A 14,386-nucleotide genomic window follows, 5' to 3' on the forward strand; every position below is an offset into this window, starting at 1 on the left:
TTGTGTAGAGTGCTGCACAATGGGGTCTTGTCCGACCCTATCCTGGTCGTAGCTGGTGTGAGGCAAGGATGTTTTCTATCACCGTTACTGTTCCTCATCGACGAGACTCTGGTGCGATTGACCGTGAACCAAACCGCGGGCTGCAATGGCAGCCTATAACCATGGAGCACCTAAACGACTTCGAATTGGCTGATGACGTTGCACTCCTCGCTTAACGGCGCCCTGACATGCATCAACGGCTAGTTTAGTCATCAACGTCAACAAAACCAAATCGTTGGATGAAAACACGGTGACCCCTTCCAGTTCCTCAGTAGCCGGGCAACCAGTGGAGAATGTTAAAAGCTTCCAATATCTTGGTAGCCAAATGGCGTCAGACGGAGGTACCAATATCGACATAGGCGCACGGTTCAAGAAAGCAAGGGCTGCCTTTACGAGTTTAAGAAATATCTGGAAAAACAGGCAGATAAGTGAACGCACCAAAATACGAATTTTGAACTCTAACGTGAAATCTGTGCTGTTATACGCTAGCGAAACATGGTGTGTATCAGTGGAGAACACTCAACGGCTGCAGGTGTTCATCAACAGATGCCTGCGGTAGGCCTGGTGGCCTCACAACTGGATCTCAAACAACGGGCTCCATCGTCGTTGTCACCAGAGCCCGATAGCAACAGAAATTCGGGATCGGAAGTGGGGCTGCGTCGGCCACACTCTTCGTAGGGGCGGAAACGTAATCTGCAAACAAGCATTAGACTGGAACCCAGCAGGACATCGCAGCAGAGGCATACCCAGAGGCTCATGGCGGCGAAGTCTCAATAAAGAAACAAAAGAAGTCGAACGAAATCTAACCTGGTAACGCTCAGGATGGAGATCTTTCAAGTCGGCCTTTTGCACCACCGGAGGTGTACAGGATCTAAAGTAAGTCCTCGAGGAATTTATGAATTCATTTCTGGAGGATGTTCCGAAGAAATCCCTGAATTTTCGGATGAATACATGTAGAAATTTTCGATGAAATTCCTGAAGATATTTTTATTTACGGCGTTAACGGTACCCATTATTTCTAGTCGAAAAGCCTTATGATAAGCCTTGATAGGCACTTCGAAATATTGCATAATTAATCACAGACGGTGAAAGTTATTTAATGAAAATCATTGTTGTTTGTGTTATTATTTACGAGTATAAAGGGAACCAGTAAAATTTTCAAACATTTTAGGAGTTTACAATGTTATGAAAACTCATATGTGGATATGTACGTTATGTGGAAGATATTGATTTGGAAAATGTATTGGAGGTAACCACTTTCCCTTCGATGGGACTCGAACCCATGACCCTACAGTACGCTAGACTGGTGCTTTAACCAACTAAGCTACGAAGGACCTCCGTCGGCCTTCGCAACCTAGCGGCTACTGAACGATCTCGAGATTCCCAAATTGGACGCATAGTCAAATCACTCGCAATCCATTTCTCAAGCCATCATTTCCACATGTGTATGGTACACGTCCACATTAGCATATAGCTCACACAGCCTCACTTGATCAGTACAATTGCTGATGAAGAATGTGTGTAGCCGCCAGACATTCTAAATACTCACGCTCCTCTAATGGGCGAATCGAGGGGTGACAACATCGGGTCAAACTGTGTTTACTTGTTTGAATTGACTGTTTTGCTGCCAAAATCTATATTCGGATAGTTTGTTTTGATCTGGAAATTATTGTAAAGCACCTGGACAAATCAGGGAATTTTGTTTTTACGAATGAGTAGACACCCTGTCGATGTTCTCAGATTTTTACAACGGAAGAACCATGTTTTACGGGAAAACAGGGTGGCCACCGAACCGGGAAAAAGATGGGAAATTAAAGTCACCGGGAAAAAAGGGGGAAAACCGGGAATTCAGGACATGTACTGATGAAAAGCGGCCACTCGACGGAGTCGCCGCTGAATACAGGAAGCTCTCTCGAGATGACTTGCCTTGCTTCCAGTTGCTGCGGTGTAGGTCCCAGTAGCACCGGTTGTTGATAGGCGGATTCAAAGCCGCTCAGGCGAACTGTTGCTGTCTTAACAAGTTTACTACAGAATGCCCTAGCTTTGGAGTTACAGATTGCGCTTGGGTGACCCTACTCTGCTATTCTGGTTAATCGGTCTATTTTGCTCTACATTGTTCCTTCCATCTACATGTAGGTCACTTACCGGAGCCGTGAGTGGGTTGGTACTCACGGGCAAACCATGTTGGCCGGATGCTATCAGAGATTCTTCGACCTGTTCCGCTGCCGGTAGTTGCACGCTCTGCAGACGCAGTAACTCCAGTTGCTCAACCAGCTGCTGTTCCCTCGCCAAGAACTTTTGCTTCTCCTCATCTCGTCTCGATTGTTCCAGAGCATACTGTTGTTCGTAAAGCTTGAGTCGGTTGACTAGGTCCACTTCGCGTTTCCTCCGTACGTCGTTCTCTTTCTGATGCTGCCTCTCGACGTCTTGCTGCCGTTGCAGAATAGCTTCGATGTCTTGCAAACGTTGTCTATCCTGTCCTCGCTGATCCTCGGCACGCTTCAGAAGCAGAACGAGTTCCCGTTCACGTTGCTCTCGGCGCTGCAGCTCACTCGTCTGTTGCTGCCATACAGCGTACGGTAGAGGATTTCCCATCAGCCTGGGAGAGATCTTCGGAATCGTGCCTGATTTCGTAGGGTTTGAAACCGGGGCAACATCAGACTTCGTAGGATCGACTTCGGTAAGAAGATGAATGAACGGTTGGATGTTCACCATAGGTAGAAGAGGGTCATTCGACTGTCGGTCTGCATTTCGTTGCGGCAGATCTGGTAGTTGATTTACATCTTCCACTCCTGGGCTATCTCCGACGGAAATGCTGTCGGTAGTGCGGGGTATCGATTCTGTGACTCCAGCTGCAGCTCGCTGGAAAACAACATCAGTGACGTCACTGATTTCTAGGGGAGTTGATGTCCCAGCTGGTACTGCGGGTTGACTTGATGGGGCTTCATGGATGTCCAGACGATTCGATCCACAGGATATCTGCTGTTTCTTGAACCAGGCTTCAACCTTCTCTCGACTGCCCGCTTGACTTGGAATGCTTTGGCCGCTCCGCATACTTGCCGCATCTTCGTCCTGCTGACGAAGCAGCTCATGCTTTCGGGCTAAGTATTCCTTCTCCCTCTCCAGCTTTTCGGTCATAGCTTTCTCGACCAGCAACCTTTCTTCCTCCAACCGCTGAAGATCTTTGGCGACTTGGGCTCTTCGCAAACTTGAAACGCTGGATCCTCCGGTCCTGGAGCCGGCGGGGGGCAGGGGAACCTTCGACAGACATTTCGCACAAATGTAGTCCTTGGATCGCACTGTAGCTTTATCCGTTTTCGCGCACGAGAAATGGTACCAGTGCTTGCAATCTCCGCACTTTACCATATACAACTCGGCGTTGTTGGGCCGCGTACATTTCGCGCAATCGTGATCATCACCGTGCTCGATATCAATAACCGACGGTTCGAACTCACCGCTTGACTCCGTGTCGTTCAATTGCTCCTGTGCACCATCATTACCAGTGGGTTGGGAACGCCTGGTAACCGCATCTTGCATCGCTCGGGTTTTCGATCGAGTCTGGCGAACAAAGATCCTTGCTGCATGCTGGCACCGACGTGGTGAACAATTCTTTGAGATTGTTATGGGTTGCTACGGGTGGGGTTACTTTTCGGAGGTCTTTTCAGCAAAACTCATCAATTTGCCCTGATGAGATCAGCTCAAAGAATTGGTCTCGTACTTGGTAATTTTAATTCACAATAACTTTTATGTTTGACAGTTCTACTTTATTTAGGTTTTAATAATCGTGCATGTAATCTGCATCACCATCAAAACAATGACTTGCAATGCCTATCGCTTATCACGGTCTTTCTGACAGTTTGCCTTATCTCGTTCATTCTCCTCACACATATTCCTACTTGGCTTTCTAAGCTTTCAGGGGGCGCCCCGATGAAGGCACTCGTCACAACACCGGGGAAAAATAAATTTTCGTCAATTCACATTTAAAATTCCTAAGATTTATTATTTAATGTTCATTACTAAGTCGCATTTTAACTGAATTATTCGATTTCAGTACATGGTATGTGTGAGGTACAAAAAATAGGTTTTGCCTTTCTCGTATACTAAGTATATTTTAATATCAATTTCGAGTGATATATGGTCGGGGTTCAGCCAAATCACACCAAGCGCCATCGAAAAATTAGCGATTTTTCTGCTCAAACTTTCGTTTAGCAGATTTAATTGATCGCAAATCGCATCGAACATCCCTCAACCTTATAACTGAGGATATCCTACTGCAAATGTATCCTAAATGCAAATGTAAATTGATATGAAATTATTTTCGTTGTCCTTGTACGAACAAAATATCACAAGTCAGTCGAAAAGCCGCTTGGTGCGGTTTGGCTGAACCCCGACCATATATCATAAATATGCAGTTCAATCAAAATTAATTGCCTATCTTCCGGGTATTGTATCACCCGAGTTTGACAATAATTTACTATGTTCCGAAAACTCAGATGTGAATAAATATATTATGTTCCTTCGATGGGACTCGAACACACGACCATCAGTTTGATAGACTGGTGCTTTTAACCAACTAGTCCACGAAGGACCTCCTGCCTGACCATTGTAGACTTGGAAACTACTGAATCCTGTAGGAATTTCTAGAGGAGAGAAATTTCCTGAGGAACTTCCGTAGGAATTCTTGGAGGAACTTCCGGAGGAATTCTCGGAGGAACTTCCGGAGGAATTCTTAGGGGAACTTCCGGAGGGATTCTTGGAGGAACTTCCGGGGGGATTCCTGGAGCAATTTCCGGAGGAATTTCTGAAGAAACTTCCGGAGGAATTTCCTCCGGCCCTCCTTAGCCGTGCGGTAAGACGTGCGGTTACAAAGCAAGACCATGCTGAGGGTGGCTGGGTTCGATTCCCGGTGCCGGTCTAGGCAATTTTCGGATTGGAAATTGTCTCGACTTCCCTGCGCATAAAAGTATCATCGTGTTAGCGAAGACCACATTATCAAGAAGACTGGCAACACAGTCTGAAATCGGGCGACACTGTTAGCAGCGCTGTCGGTGAGTCGAGGTGGTACTATGTTTGTTTGTGTGAGTGAATTGACACTGTATAGTCAGTTACACGTTCAATCAAAATATATGAAAACCACATTTAAATTATGCTTCGAAAAAACTCTCGAGAAGTACACTGAGATTAAACGTATTTCAATTTTATGAGATCAGCATAACTTTAAGCCGAATAATATTCGGAGTTTGGTCTTGAATTGATGAAAGTACCACACACTGTCCATGGATAAGGGGCTTGACGTTGATATTTCAAGTGTCTTAAAAAGATTTTTATTTTATTTTTATTTTTGTTGTTCAATAGAGTACTTTTTTCAAACAAAGGTTAAGTTCAACACTAAATTAAAAATTAAGATATTTTTCCATTTTTTATATCTCCTTCACAAGAATATTATTATTTTAATGGTAATGGTTTGAAAATAAGCTCCGTAGAGAAACTTTTATCACATCTTACTTAAATAAGGTCAACAGTTATACCAAACACTTGAGGTACCATGCCTCCAAGTTAACTAATGGTTAGTGTCGCACGATCTAACAACAACTGCCTATTGGTAAATTTGGAGGTGCCGGCAGGGCTCAGTAGGGGTCTAACTAACATAACTCTAATACTAACAAGACCCTGAAACAAACGCTTATCCAAATAGCATACATCTATTTATACTTGTAGTAGTAGCTAACAATAATTCATTTTGTACCCGTATAGCTGAAGTAGAATTTTAGTAGTGAAAAGTAGAATTTGTAGATTTACTAATTTGGCATTGGAGATAGTGAATGTATCTATTATATCTTCTCGATAATCTTTATTTTAGTCTCTCTAGCTGCATGGATCAACGCAAAACAAACTGTTTCTCTCTTCCTTCTATTAGGTTAGTTAGAAAAATTAGCGGATATATAGGGGACATGACTTAGTGTTTCTCGTCTTAAGCCAAATTCGCTGACCTTTACCTTATAATAAAATAAATGACCGATAGTAAAATAAATGACTGAAATTTAAAGATATCAAATAAATAATAAAAAACGAAAATAAATAGATTACCATCGGTGGACAGAAAGACAAGAGACAGAGTTCTGTTTAGAATAGTTAATTGAGACCATTGCACTCACAAGATAGAGAATAACTAGTACCACTATTATTGCTACAAGACTAATAACTTGACCACTTACGGAAATGAGGATAGACCATATGATGCGTTCATCCACTATTATATTGAATATTGTATACCCTGAATCTGAATAACTGAATTTGAATATTAGAAAAGGGAATAGAACTTGACCAAAAAAAAGCAATTACGGAACAACTGGACAGAAATTTTGTATAATGATCACTATTAGACTACTGAAACTTTAACATATGACATTACTGTGACTGATAGGATACAATTAACTCGACGACGTATTGACAAACATCCGATACTCAACCGTGTTAAAATAAGGGAAGCTCTTCAATGTGTCCATTTATTACAATAGTACTTAAATTAATCTATTTTGAAACTACCCTACCAGAATGATATCATTACATCTTTATTCGAAATTGTTACTTGGAAATGGCAACAGTACCACCCGTTGTCAACATAGACTACTATTAGGTATTGAATGTCGGCTCCAAGTAACTAATAATTAAATTTACATGTTAACTACTTATTCAGAAAACATCTATGTACATGTTGAGCTTCCATTATTTGTTCGGTTTATAATTGACAGACTGTAGAGGTAAAGAATAATGTATCGGTATGATCACAATACAAACCCAGGCCGCAGTGACCTAGTGAGCAACATAGCTTGAGTCGTCTGCTAGTATTGTGTATCACATGGAGAGCCCAGCCGAGATACCAGTCTATTAAGACTACAACTGGTCAACTCTCGAAAAAAAAAAAAAAAAAAAAAGAATTGATGAAAGTACCACACTCTATGTCAATTTCCGTACGGACCTGTTGATTTCCTTTACATCTCGACTGCATACTGTGTTCTGATTTGATTTGAAACAATTTACTCTTTAGTTTTTCCTTATTTTTATTATTACCTTGCCTAAAAAGCCAAAAGTTCGAAAAGGTTATGCTATCCTAGACATCGTAGAAAATGAATCACCCACCTTGTGCGTGCTTACAGCGGCACGCTAGGAGTTAACTTGCTGAATATCAGTATGGCGAAAGGCATCTAAGGTTCAAAATAAAGCACCTTCAACAAAAAATATGTAGTAGGCTTAGGCTGTGAACCATTCTTCCGATTCGTTTTTCCATCAGAAAGATTTCCGTCAGAAAAAAAGAGATGTCAATACAATTTCACTCTGTCTCTGAGTGATTTAAAACGGGCGTGTACATAACTAGTAAAACTATTTACTTGAAAAGTTCCTAACTTTGAGAAAACCCGCGTTATATGTTTTTCCCCATACAAATATCCGGTGGTTAACTCATGCTGGCTGTTTGCACATATACGTTAGCGCCTGGATGCTGGCAGCGGCGAGTAGGAAACCAGCCATTACCAACCAACCAACCAATAATTTATTGAGAAAATTCAGATAATAGATAACAAAAATAGATGTTAATATATAGAAAAAAACAGAAAATATTGAGAATGTTGGTTCACTAGCCGTGATTATGTTACCTTGGAGCAAGCCAGAATTTAGACAGATTAATAATTTTCCTAGGCAAAAAAATCATTTTATGGCTTTTCAGTTTTTGATGTTTCAAAGGTTCCAATAGGTTCAAATTCGTTTTTTAATCACAACACTTTATTTTGTAGACAAACAGATAAGAACCCAAAGAAACATGTTTAAAGCATATACAACTAAGTAAACAGTCTCAATTTTTAACTTACACTCAGATAGTTTTCTGACTCTCTTTCTCCCTTGATTGGTGTTAAGTACTAAGGAACTGCCCATGCGAGATGTTCATACAAATAATAATTCCGAATTTGTTCCTTGTGTTTTTTTCTGAATTGCCACGAAAAACTCTTTTTGTTTCAAACTCAGTTTTACGAGAAATTTTTCTGCCTGTACAAAACTGAGCTGATTTGTGATTCCGTGTGGTTTGTTTCGTGGGTTGACAGCTACATTCCATTGCAAATAATAAAGGTGCGGGGTTTATCGACGTTTGCTTGTGTTGGTAGACCTCCAGCAAAATAAACATTAAAGAGAAATTTTGTAACCCACTGAACCAAGCGGCGAGGGTTCGTGGTGCTGGTTGACTAATAGCCAGAAGCTAGGCAATTATCTGAAGGGCATAATCGTGGATGGCCAATGTAAATTGATTGGTACTGGCGATTTGTACATACAAACTTTACGCTTCATGACGAAATTTGTGACATATTGCGAGAGAGATCGCAAAGTATTGTATCTGTCAATGTCGAAGTAATTTAGAGTAGAACTCTACTCGTCCCTACTGTGGAAAAAATGTACCCTAAAAGTTATTTGTTGACAGTTAACTAACACTAGCAGACATCGACTTCCTCCGCACCTTTATTAGAACTCATTTACTTCAGCTAGCTAAGATCACTACCACACAGATAACAAGCTACCACTTCAACTCAAAAGAGGCTCTGCCGGCTATGAAGTTGGCCGCTTGTATGGAAAAATGCCAGAGCTGCCAGTCTTCTTGATAAAGTGGTCTTCGGTGTTAGCCTCATGATATATGAATGCAAAAATGGTAACCTGGCTTAGAAACCTCGCAGTTATTAACTGTGGAAGTACTTAATGAACACTAAGCTGCGAGGCGGCTCTGTCCCAGTGTGGGGATGTAATGCCAATAAGAAGAAGAAGGGATGAAGTGCCGAACCGTTTCCCTATGTGTCGAAAATATGGAATTCATTTCGCTATCCACATTGCAAAAATCCTTGTGTGAACTCATGAATATAATGCGAAGCTTTTTGTGAGTGTATCGAATGTCTTGAGTTAGTATTGATCTGGTCAAATAAAGCAGCATCATCTACGCAGGTCTGCCCTTCGAGTATACCTTTTATAATCTTGTGCTTTGTTGAACTCCCGTATTAATAAAATGGGAACATCGACGAAGAATTTGTTCAATAGAATAAAATGTTCGTGCCAAATGTAGTTCATGTATTCATATACTCCGACTGGCCTGAGTGGCCTTTGCATTAGTCAATATAATACCATCACATTGTCTTTGATTAATAAACTTCTTCTCTCTATGATTCCAGCTTGATCCGAAAGAAACCAATGAAATCGGAGCGCTCGATGCGGCCAAATTTCTTAAAAAATCCGGACTAAGCGATGTCGTCCTCAGCCGTATATGGGACCAATCGGATCCCAGCGGTCGGGGCTTTCTCACTAAAGAGGGCTTCTTCGTGGCACTGAAGCTGATCGGGCTGGCACAGGAGGGATCAGAATTCAACATCAAGAACATCTACAATGAATTGCCGAAGCCACCCAAAGTGGTTAGTGTTCTATCCACAGCAAGTTATCAAGCCTATGCAATGCATTTCTAATCGAGCATCTTTCCATTCCCAGGGTGATCTGCCAAAGGTTCCCGCTCAAGTCAAACTGGTACCCACGGAGAACACGGATTGGTCGATGAAGCCGGAAAAGCGGCAACAGTATGAACAGCTGTTCGAATCACTCGGACCGATGAATGGCCTCTTGCCGGGAGCAAAGGTCCGCAATACGTTGATGAATTCGAAACTGCCGGTCGACACACTAGGCCGAATCTGGGACCTAGCCGACCAGGATCGCGATGGAAGCCTTGACAAGCACGAATTTTGCGTAGCAATGCATTTGGTCTACGAAGCACTAGACAAACGAGCCATTCCAGCAACTTTACCGCCACAGCTTCAGCGAAACGCTCAGAACACCACCAGCAACACCAACGGAAGTTTTGATGCCTTCGGCAGCGGAGGTGACGGAGGTTTTGTAGCGAACTTTCCCACTGACATTGCACCACCGCCAGTCGTTCCACCTCTTCCAGCGGTTAACCGAGCCGTTGCGCCGCCGATCGTTCCACCGGCACCACTTGTTCCACTCATTCCAACCGGCGCCGTGGATCCGATGGCAACTGCCGGAAATACTTGGGTAGTCGGCACACTGGAACGCTGCCGGTACGAAGAAATTTTCAACAAAAGCGACATGGATCGGGACGGGCTCGTTTCTGGGCACGAAATCAAAGAGGTGTTCATCCAGTCCGGTCTCGGTCAGAACGTACTGGCACACATTTGGGCACTATGCGATACCAATCAGATCGGTAAGCTCCGACTAGAGGAGTTCTGCCTGGCGATGTGGCTCGTGGAACGAGCTAAAAAAGGAATTGATCCGCCGCAGGCGCTGGCCCCGAATATGGTGCCACCCAGCCTAAGGAAGAACTCGCTCATCGCCGCACCGGTGAGTGACACATTCGATTATATAACTTCTACGTGTTATTGTCAACATTGTCGTATTGATTTTTCGTATTCAGGAACCCAAACCGACTTACAACAACCCGGAGCTGGAGATGATTTCCAAAGAAATCGAAGAACTAGCCAAAGAGAGGCGCTTGTTAGAACAGGAAGTTGCCCAGAAAGAAGCTGACGTTCGAATAAAAAATGGTGAAATGCGAAGCTTACAGGTGAGCGTCCGTTCTCTACGCTTATAGACCAATATAAACCAATAATATTTTCTCAACAGAGCGAACTGGACACCTTGACGGCGACACTAAAGCAATTGGAAAATCAGAAGGGTGAAGCACAGAAACGGCTCGACGATCTCAAGAACCAGGTAAGTGGTCATTGTCCCTTGCAGAGATGATCAGAAAGCGATCGTTCGATTATTTTCTTTCCGAGTGCTTATTTATTCACTTGTTTATTTATATCAGTTTTTGCTACACAGTTTACACATTCCCATCTAACTGATAACCAAAGGCTCGCTCATATTGATAACCACAAGTCAATAACCTCACTAGATGCGATCGCTTTCAAATAAACTAACGGATTGAATATGACTAACCAATTGTTAGAAAAATTTAGTGACTAACTTTTCTAACCGCATGCAGCTAAATATTACGGTTTACTTAACTTAAAAAGTAGAACATTCTCGTTTTCAGCTCCAGATTACGATAAATGTTTGTTGAGTAAATCTCTCGCCATTTATCATAAAATAAGAATAATCGGGCATTTATGCATTTATATTATTTAACTCCTAAACTTTAATTTCATCCCTATCGCGGTATACGTGTGTTCAATCAACATCCTACTACTTATCGTGTACCGGGTTGGCTTATCGAATCGAAACGAAATGCATTTCGGACTGCAACTATCTCCATTCTTCCTCGTCCCTCTCTATCTGTCTGATAACAACGGTGCTTGCGTGTGTTGTTAATAATAATAAAAAACTGCATCTTGTGGACATCGCAACAAATACGAAACTATAAAACACGTGATGCGAATAATCTCCTGTAGAAAGTTGAGGTAGATACCGCCATTGCTAGTGCCCGGGAGCAGGTTAGTTATGGTTCATTTTATTTTCTGTTTATTTATGTTAGTTTTCCTTCGTTGGTAGTTATTTTGTTAGTCTAATACAAAATAAGAGGGTTAGAGGTTAGTAATTGTGATCAGAGTCTAACAACTTTTGCTAAGGATGAACAAATTCGACTGAAATGATTGGCAAAGAAATTGAAACATTTTTACTTTATCACCGGGCTCTTGAGATTAATTAGTTTTATTTACAGATTCGAACTGTAAATTATTTGAAAACTAGTCGACCCGGCAGACGTTGTCCTGCATAGTAGGCAAAAATGCGCGCTGTGAACTGCCCATGCAAAATTTCTATACGAATCCTCAGTTTAGTTTTTACGATTTACTCAACCCTACTCGTGATTTTTGCATGAGTGAATATTAGACTGGCCCAGCTTAGTATGGGGAAAAAAATATTGTCGGATTCCGCGGGGCAGCCCCCAGGATTGTGTCTTTTGGTGAAAAAATCAATCTCTCAAAATTTCAGCTCAATCGCTTGTTGCATAAGCTGGCGCAATCGATTTGAAGTTTGTATGGGGATTTTTGCCAAAATGTATAGGAAAATACACCTCCGTCACTCATTCGATCTGGAATGGTGCTGATTGCTCGATTGTGCTCAGAATTGCAAAAAGGGCAGTTGGTCTGTTACAGAACAATTTCACAGAACATTGCACGATGATTAAATGAACTTTTAGATAGTTTTCAGTTGACCCGATTCGATCAATAAATCCAAAAGTACCCAAAACTGTCCCTAATAAAACAGTCGAAAGCTAAAAAAAAAGTTTATTTAATCATCGTACAATGTTCTGTGAAATTGTTCTGTAACATAACAATTGTATAAAACAAGTCCCATTTCAAGGAATCTGGGGGACGCTGCATTTTTGAACTTCGTTTTACAAATTTAGTACAATTCATACAGCCTTAAAAACATTTTTCCATTTTTTTTGGACCAAAATTTATGCGTTTCGCAGGACGTTTGCTGGCTACATTATCCTTCACTCAAAATGTCTACAACTTGAACCAAATTATCAGTTTCCAGAGAAACGGCGGTCGATTCTTGTCGTGTAGAAGTACCACCATTCCTGGTTTCACGTTGTCGATCTTAGTCCAATTCTTCTTGCGTGGTTGTAGGCTTGTCAGGTACTCTCTGGACCTAGCTCGCCAGAAGTGTTCTCGCATGAGCTGACAATGCTGCCAGCGAGATAGTCGGTTGATATTTGCGTCGTGTTTCGATGGTTCTGGTATCGCATTAATGGGACGACCAGTCAAGAAGTGAGCTGGTGTAACCCCCGCCCCTCCCGGGGGCTGTCGAGTCGTTCGAAACTGCAAATAGTGGGCGAGAATTCAACACTGCTTGGATCTCGCGCAATACAATACTCATCTCCTAAAAGGAGTAACCAAGTTGCCTACTATTCGTTTCAGATGAGTCTTCGTTGATTTTACGACAGCTTCCCATAAGCCGCCGAACTCTGGAGCTCCAGGTGGGATGAAGTGCCATTCGATTTCCTTTATTTGGTTTATTTGGCAATACTGGATGATACGGTCGATGTCAGTCTGATGACGGAGTAGCTCGTATTGTTGATGTAGCTCGTTTTTTGCGTCATGGAAATTAGTTCCGTTGTCCGAATAGATTTCAGAAGGTGATCTACATTAGCCGATGAATCGTCGAAGCGCTGCGATGAACGAGTTGGTAGTCAGGTCAGATACCAACTCTAGATGGATGGCCTTCGTCGCTAGACACACAAAAACTGCAATGTATGCCTTAATCTGTTTTGGTCGGTACGATCCCTGCTTCACCAAGATAGGGCCGGCATAATCGATGCCAGTGATGCTGAATGGAGGCGAAGAACAAACTCGTTTTTTTGGCAATTCTCCCATTAGTTGCGTGACGTCGCCGTCGGATGTGATGGTTTCGTTCGGAAGCATGTTATGCATGACCTGCTAATTTAGCGTATCGTCGTAGATCTGGCATTTGTTAACCAAAACTGCTGTTGAATTGTTGCCAATAACCCTCCAGGTCCGACGTGAAGCTGCTCGATGTGTATCGTTCGTATCAACATAGGGCTCGTGTGTGGCATGATAAATTAATGCTTCGATTCATCAGGTAGACGTGAATAACTGAGGCGTCCACCTACACGTAAGATGTTGTCGCTGTAAATCGGGAAGAGAGGTCCTATTTTTTTGCATGGTACGTTTGATTGAAGACGCTGGATCTCGTCGCCCAGCTCGATGTGTTGAATTACTCTCACGATAACCAATAACGTATGGCGAAGTTCGCTGATGGTTAACCATTTTTTCAGGTTTCGTTCAGTTGTCTTCCTCTTCAAGTTAGTCACGTAGCGTAGAATCCATGCGACGATTCGTTGTAGTTTGCGGAAAGACTCTTATTTTCCAAATACTGGTAGTGCTTCCTCGATGATTGTTGCTGTAGTCACTGTAGTCACTTTTAGCTCGGGCAACTCGTTGTCGGAAAGTTCGTCTGGCGATTCTATCTCGATGATCGGTTCGTTGATAAACTTGAGACCGTCCCACCACTAGTCTGCTCGTGATAAGATTGGTAGTTGGCTTCTCGAAATGATGTCCGTCGGGTTGAGACGAGTTCTGACGTAGTTCCACTGGTAGCTTCCAGTTAACCTTCGTATCTCTGCTGTGCGATTGCGAACAAAGGTTTCACGTTGGCTAGGATGCTTTTGAAGCCAAGCCAACACAATTTGACTATCCGACCACAACGCTATCTGCTGAAATCTGATGTTGATGGTTAAAGTCACCTTGTAGATTAATCTCGCTAGTAGAAGAGCGGCGCATAATTCCTTATATGGAATCATCATATCATGAAGAGGTACCACCTTTGAATTGCTGGTCAG

General features: G+C 42.5%; 1 protein-coding gene across 5 annotated transcripts in view; it reads left to right on the top strand.

Moving 5' to 3' along the window:
* Nucleotides 1-14,386, top strand: part of LOC134213100 (epidermal growth factor receptor substrate 15-like 1) — an 84,812-nt gene that overhangs the window by 25,168 nt on the left and 45,258 nt on the right. For 4 of the 5 annotated variants that reach the window (XM_062691702.1, XM_062691705.1, XM_062691704.1 and 1 more), the window contains exons 3-7: nucleotides 9,243-9,479; nucleotides 9,553-10,416; nucleotides 10,490-10,639; nucleotides 10,699-10,788; nucleotides 11,469-11,510. In XM_062691702.1, coding sequence (XP_062547686.1) covers nucleotides 9,243-9,479; nucleotides 9,553-10,416; nucleotides 10,490-10,639; nucleotides 10,699-10,788; nucleotides 11,469-11,510 — 1,383 coding nt within the window. The remainder of the gene's footprint in view (nucleotides 1-9,242; nucleotides 9,480-9,552; nucleotides 10,417-10,489; nucleotides 10,640-10,698; nucleotides 10,789-11,468; nucleotides 11,511-14,386) is intronic. The other variant, XM_062691706.1, reaches the window with a different exon arrangement.

The sequence above is a fragment of the Armigeres subalbatus genome, chromosome 2 (genome assembly GCF_024139115.2).
Source record: "Armigeres subalbatus isolate Guangzhou_Male chromosome 2, GZ_Asu_2, whole genome shotgun sequence".
In the NCBI taxonomy this organism is placed as follows: Eukaryota; Metazoa; Arthropoda; class Insecta; order Diptera; family Culicidae; genus Armigeres; species Armigeres subalbatus.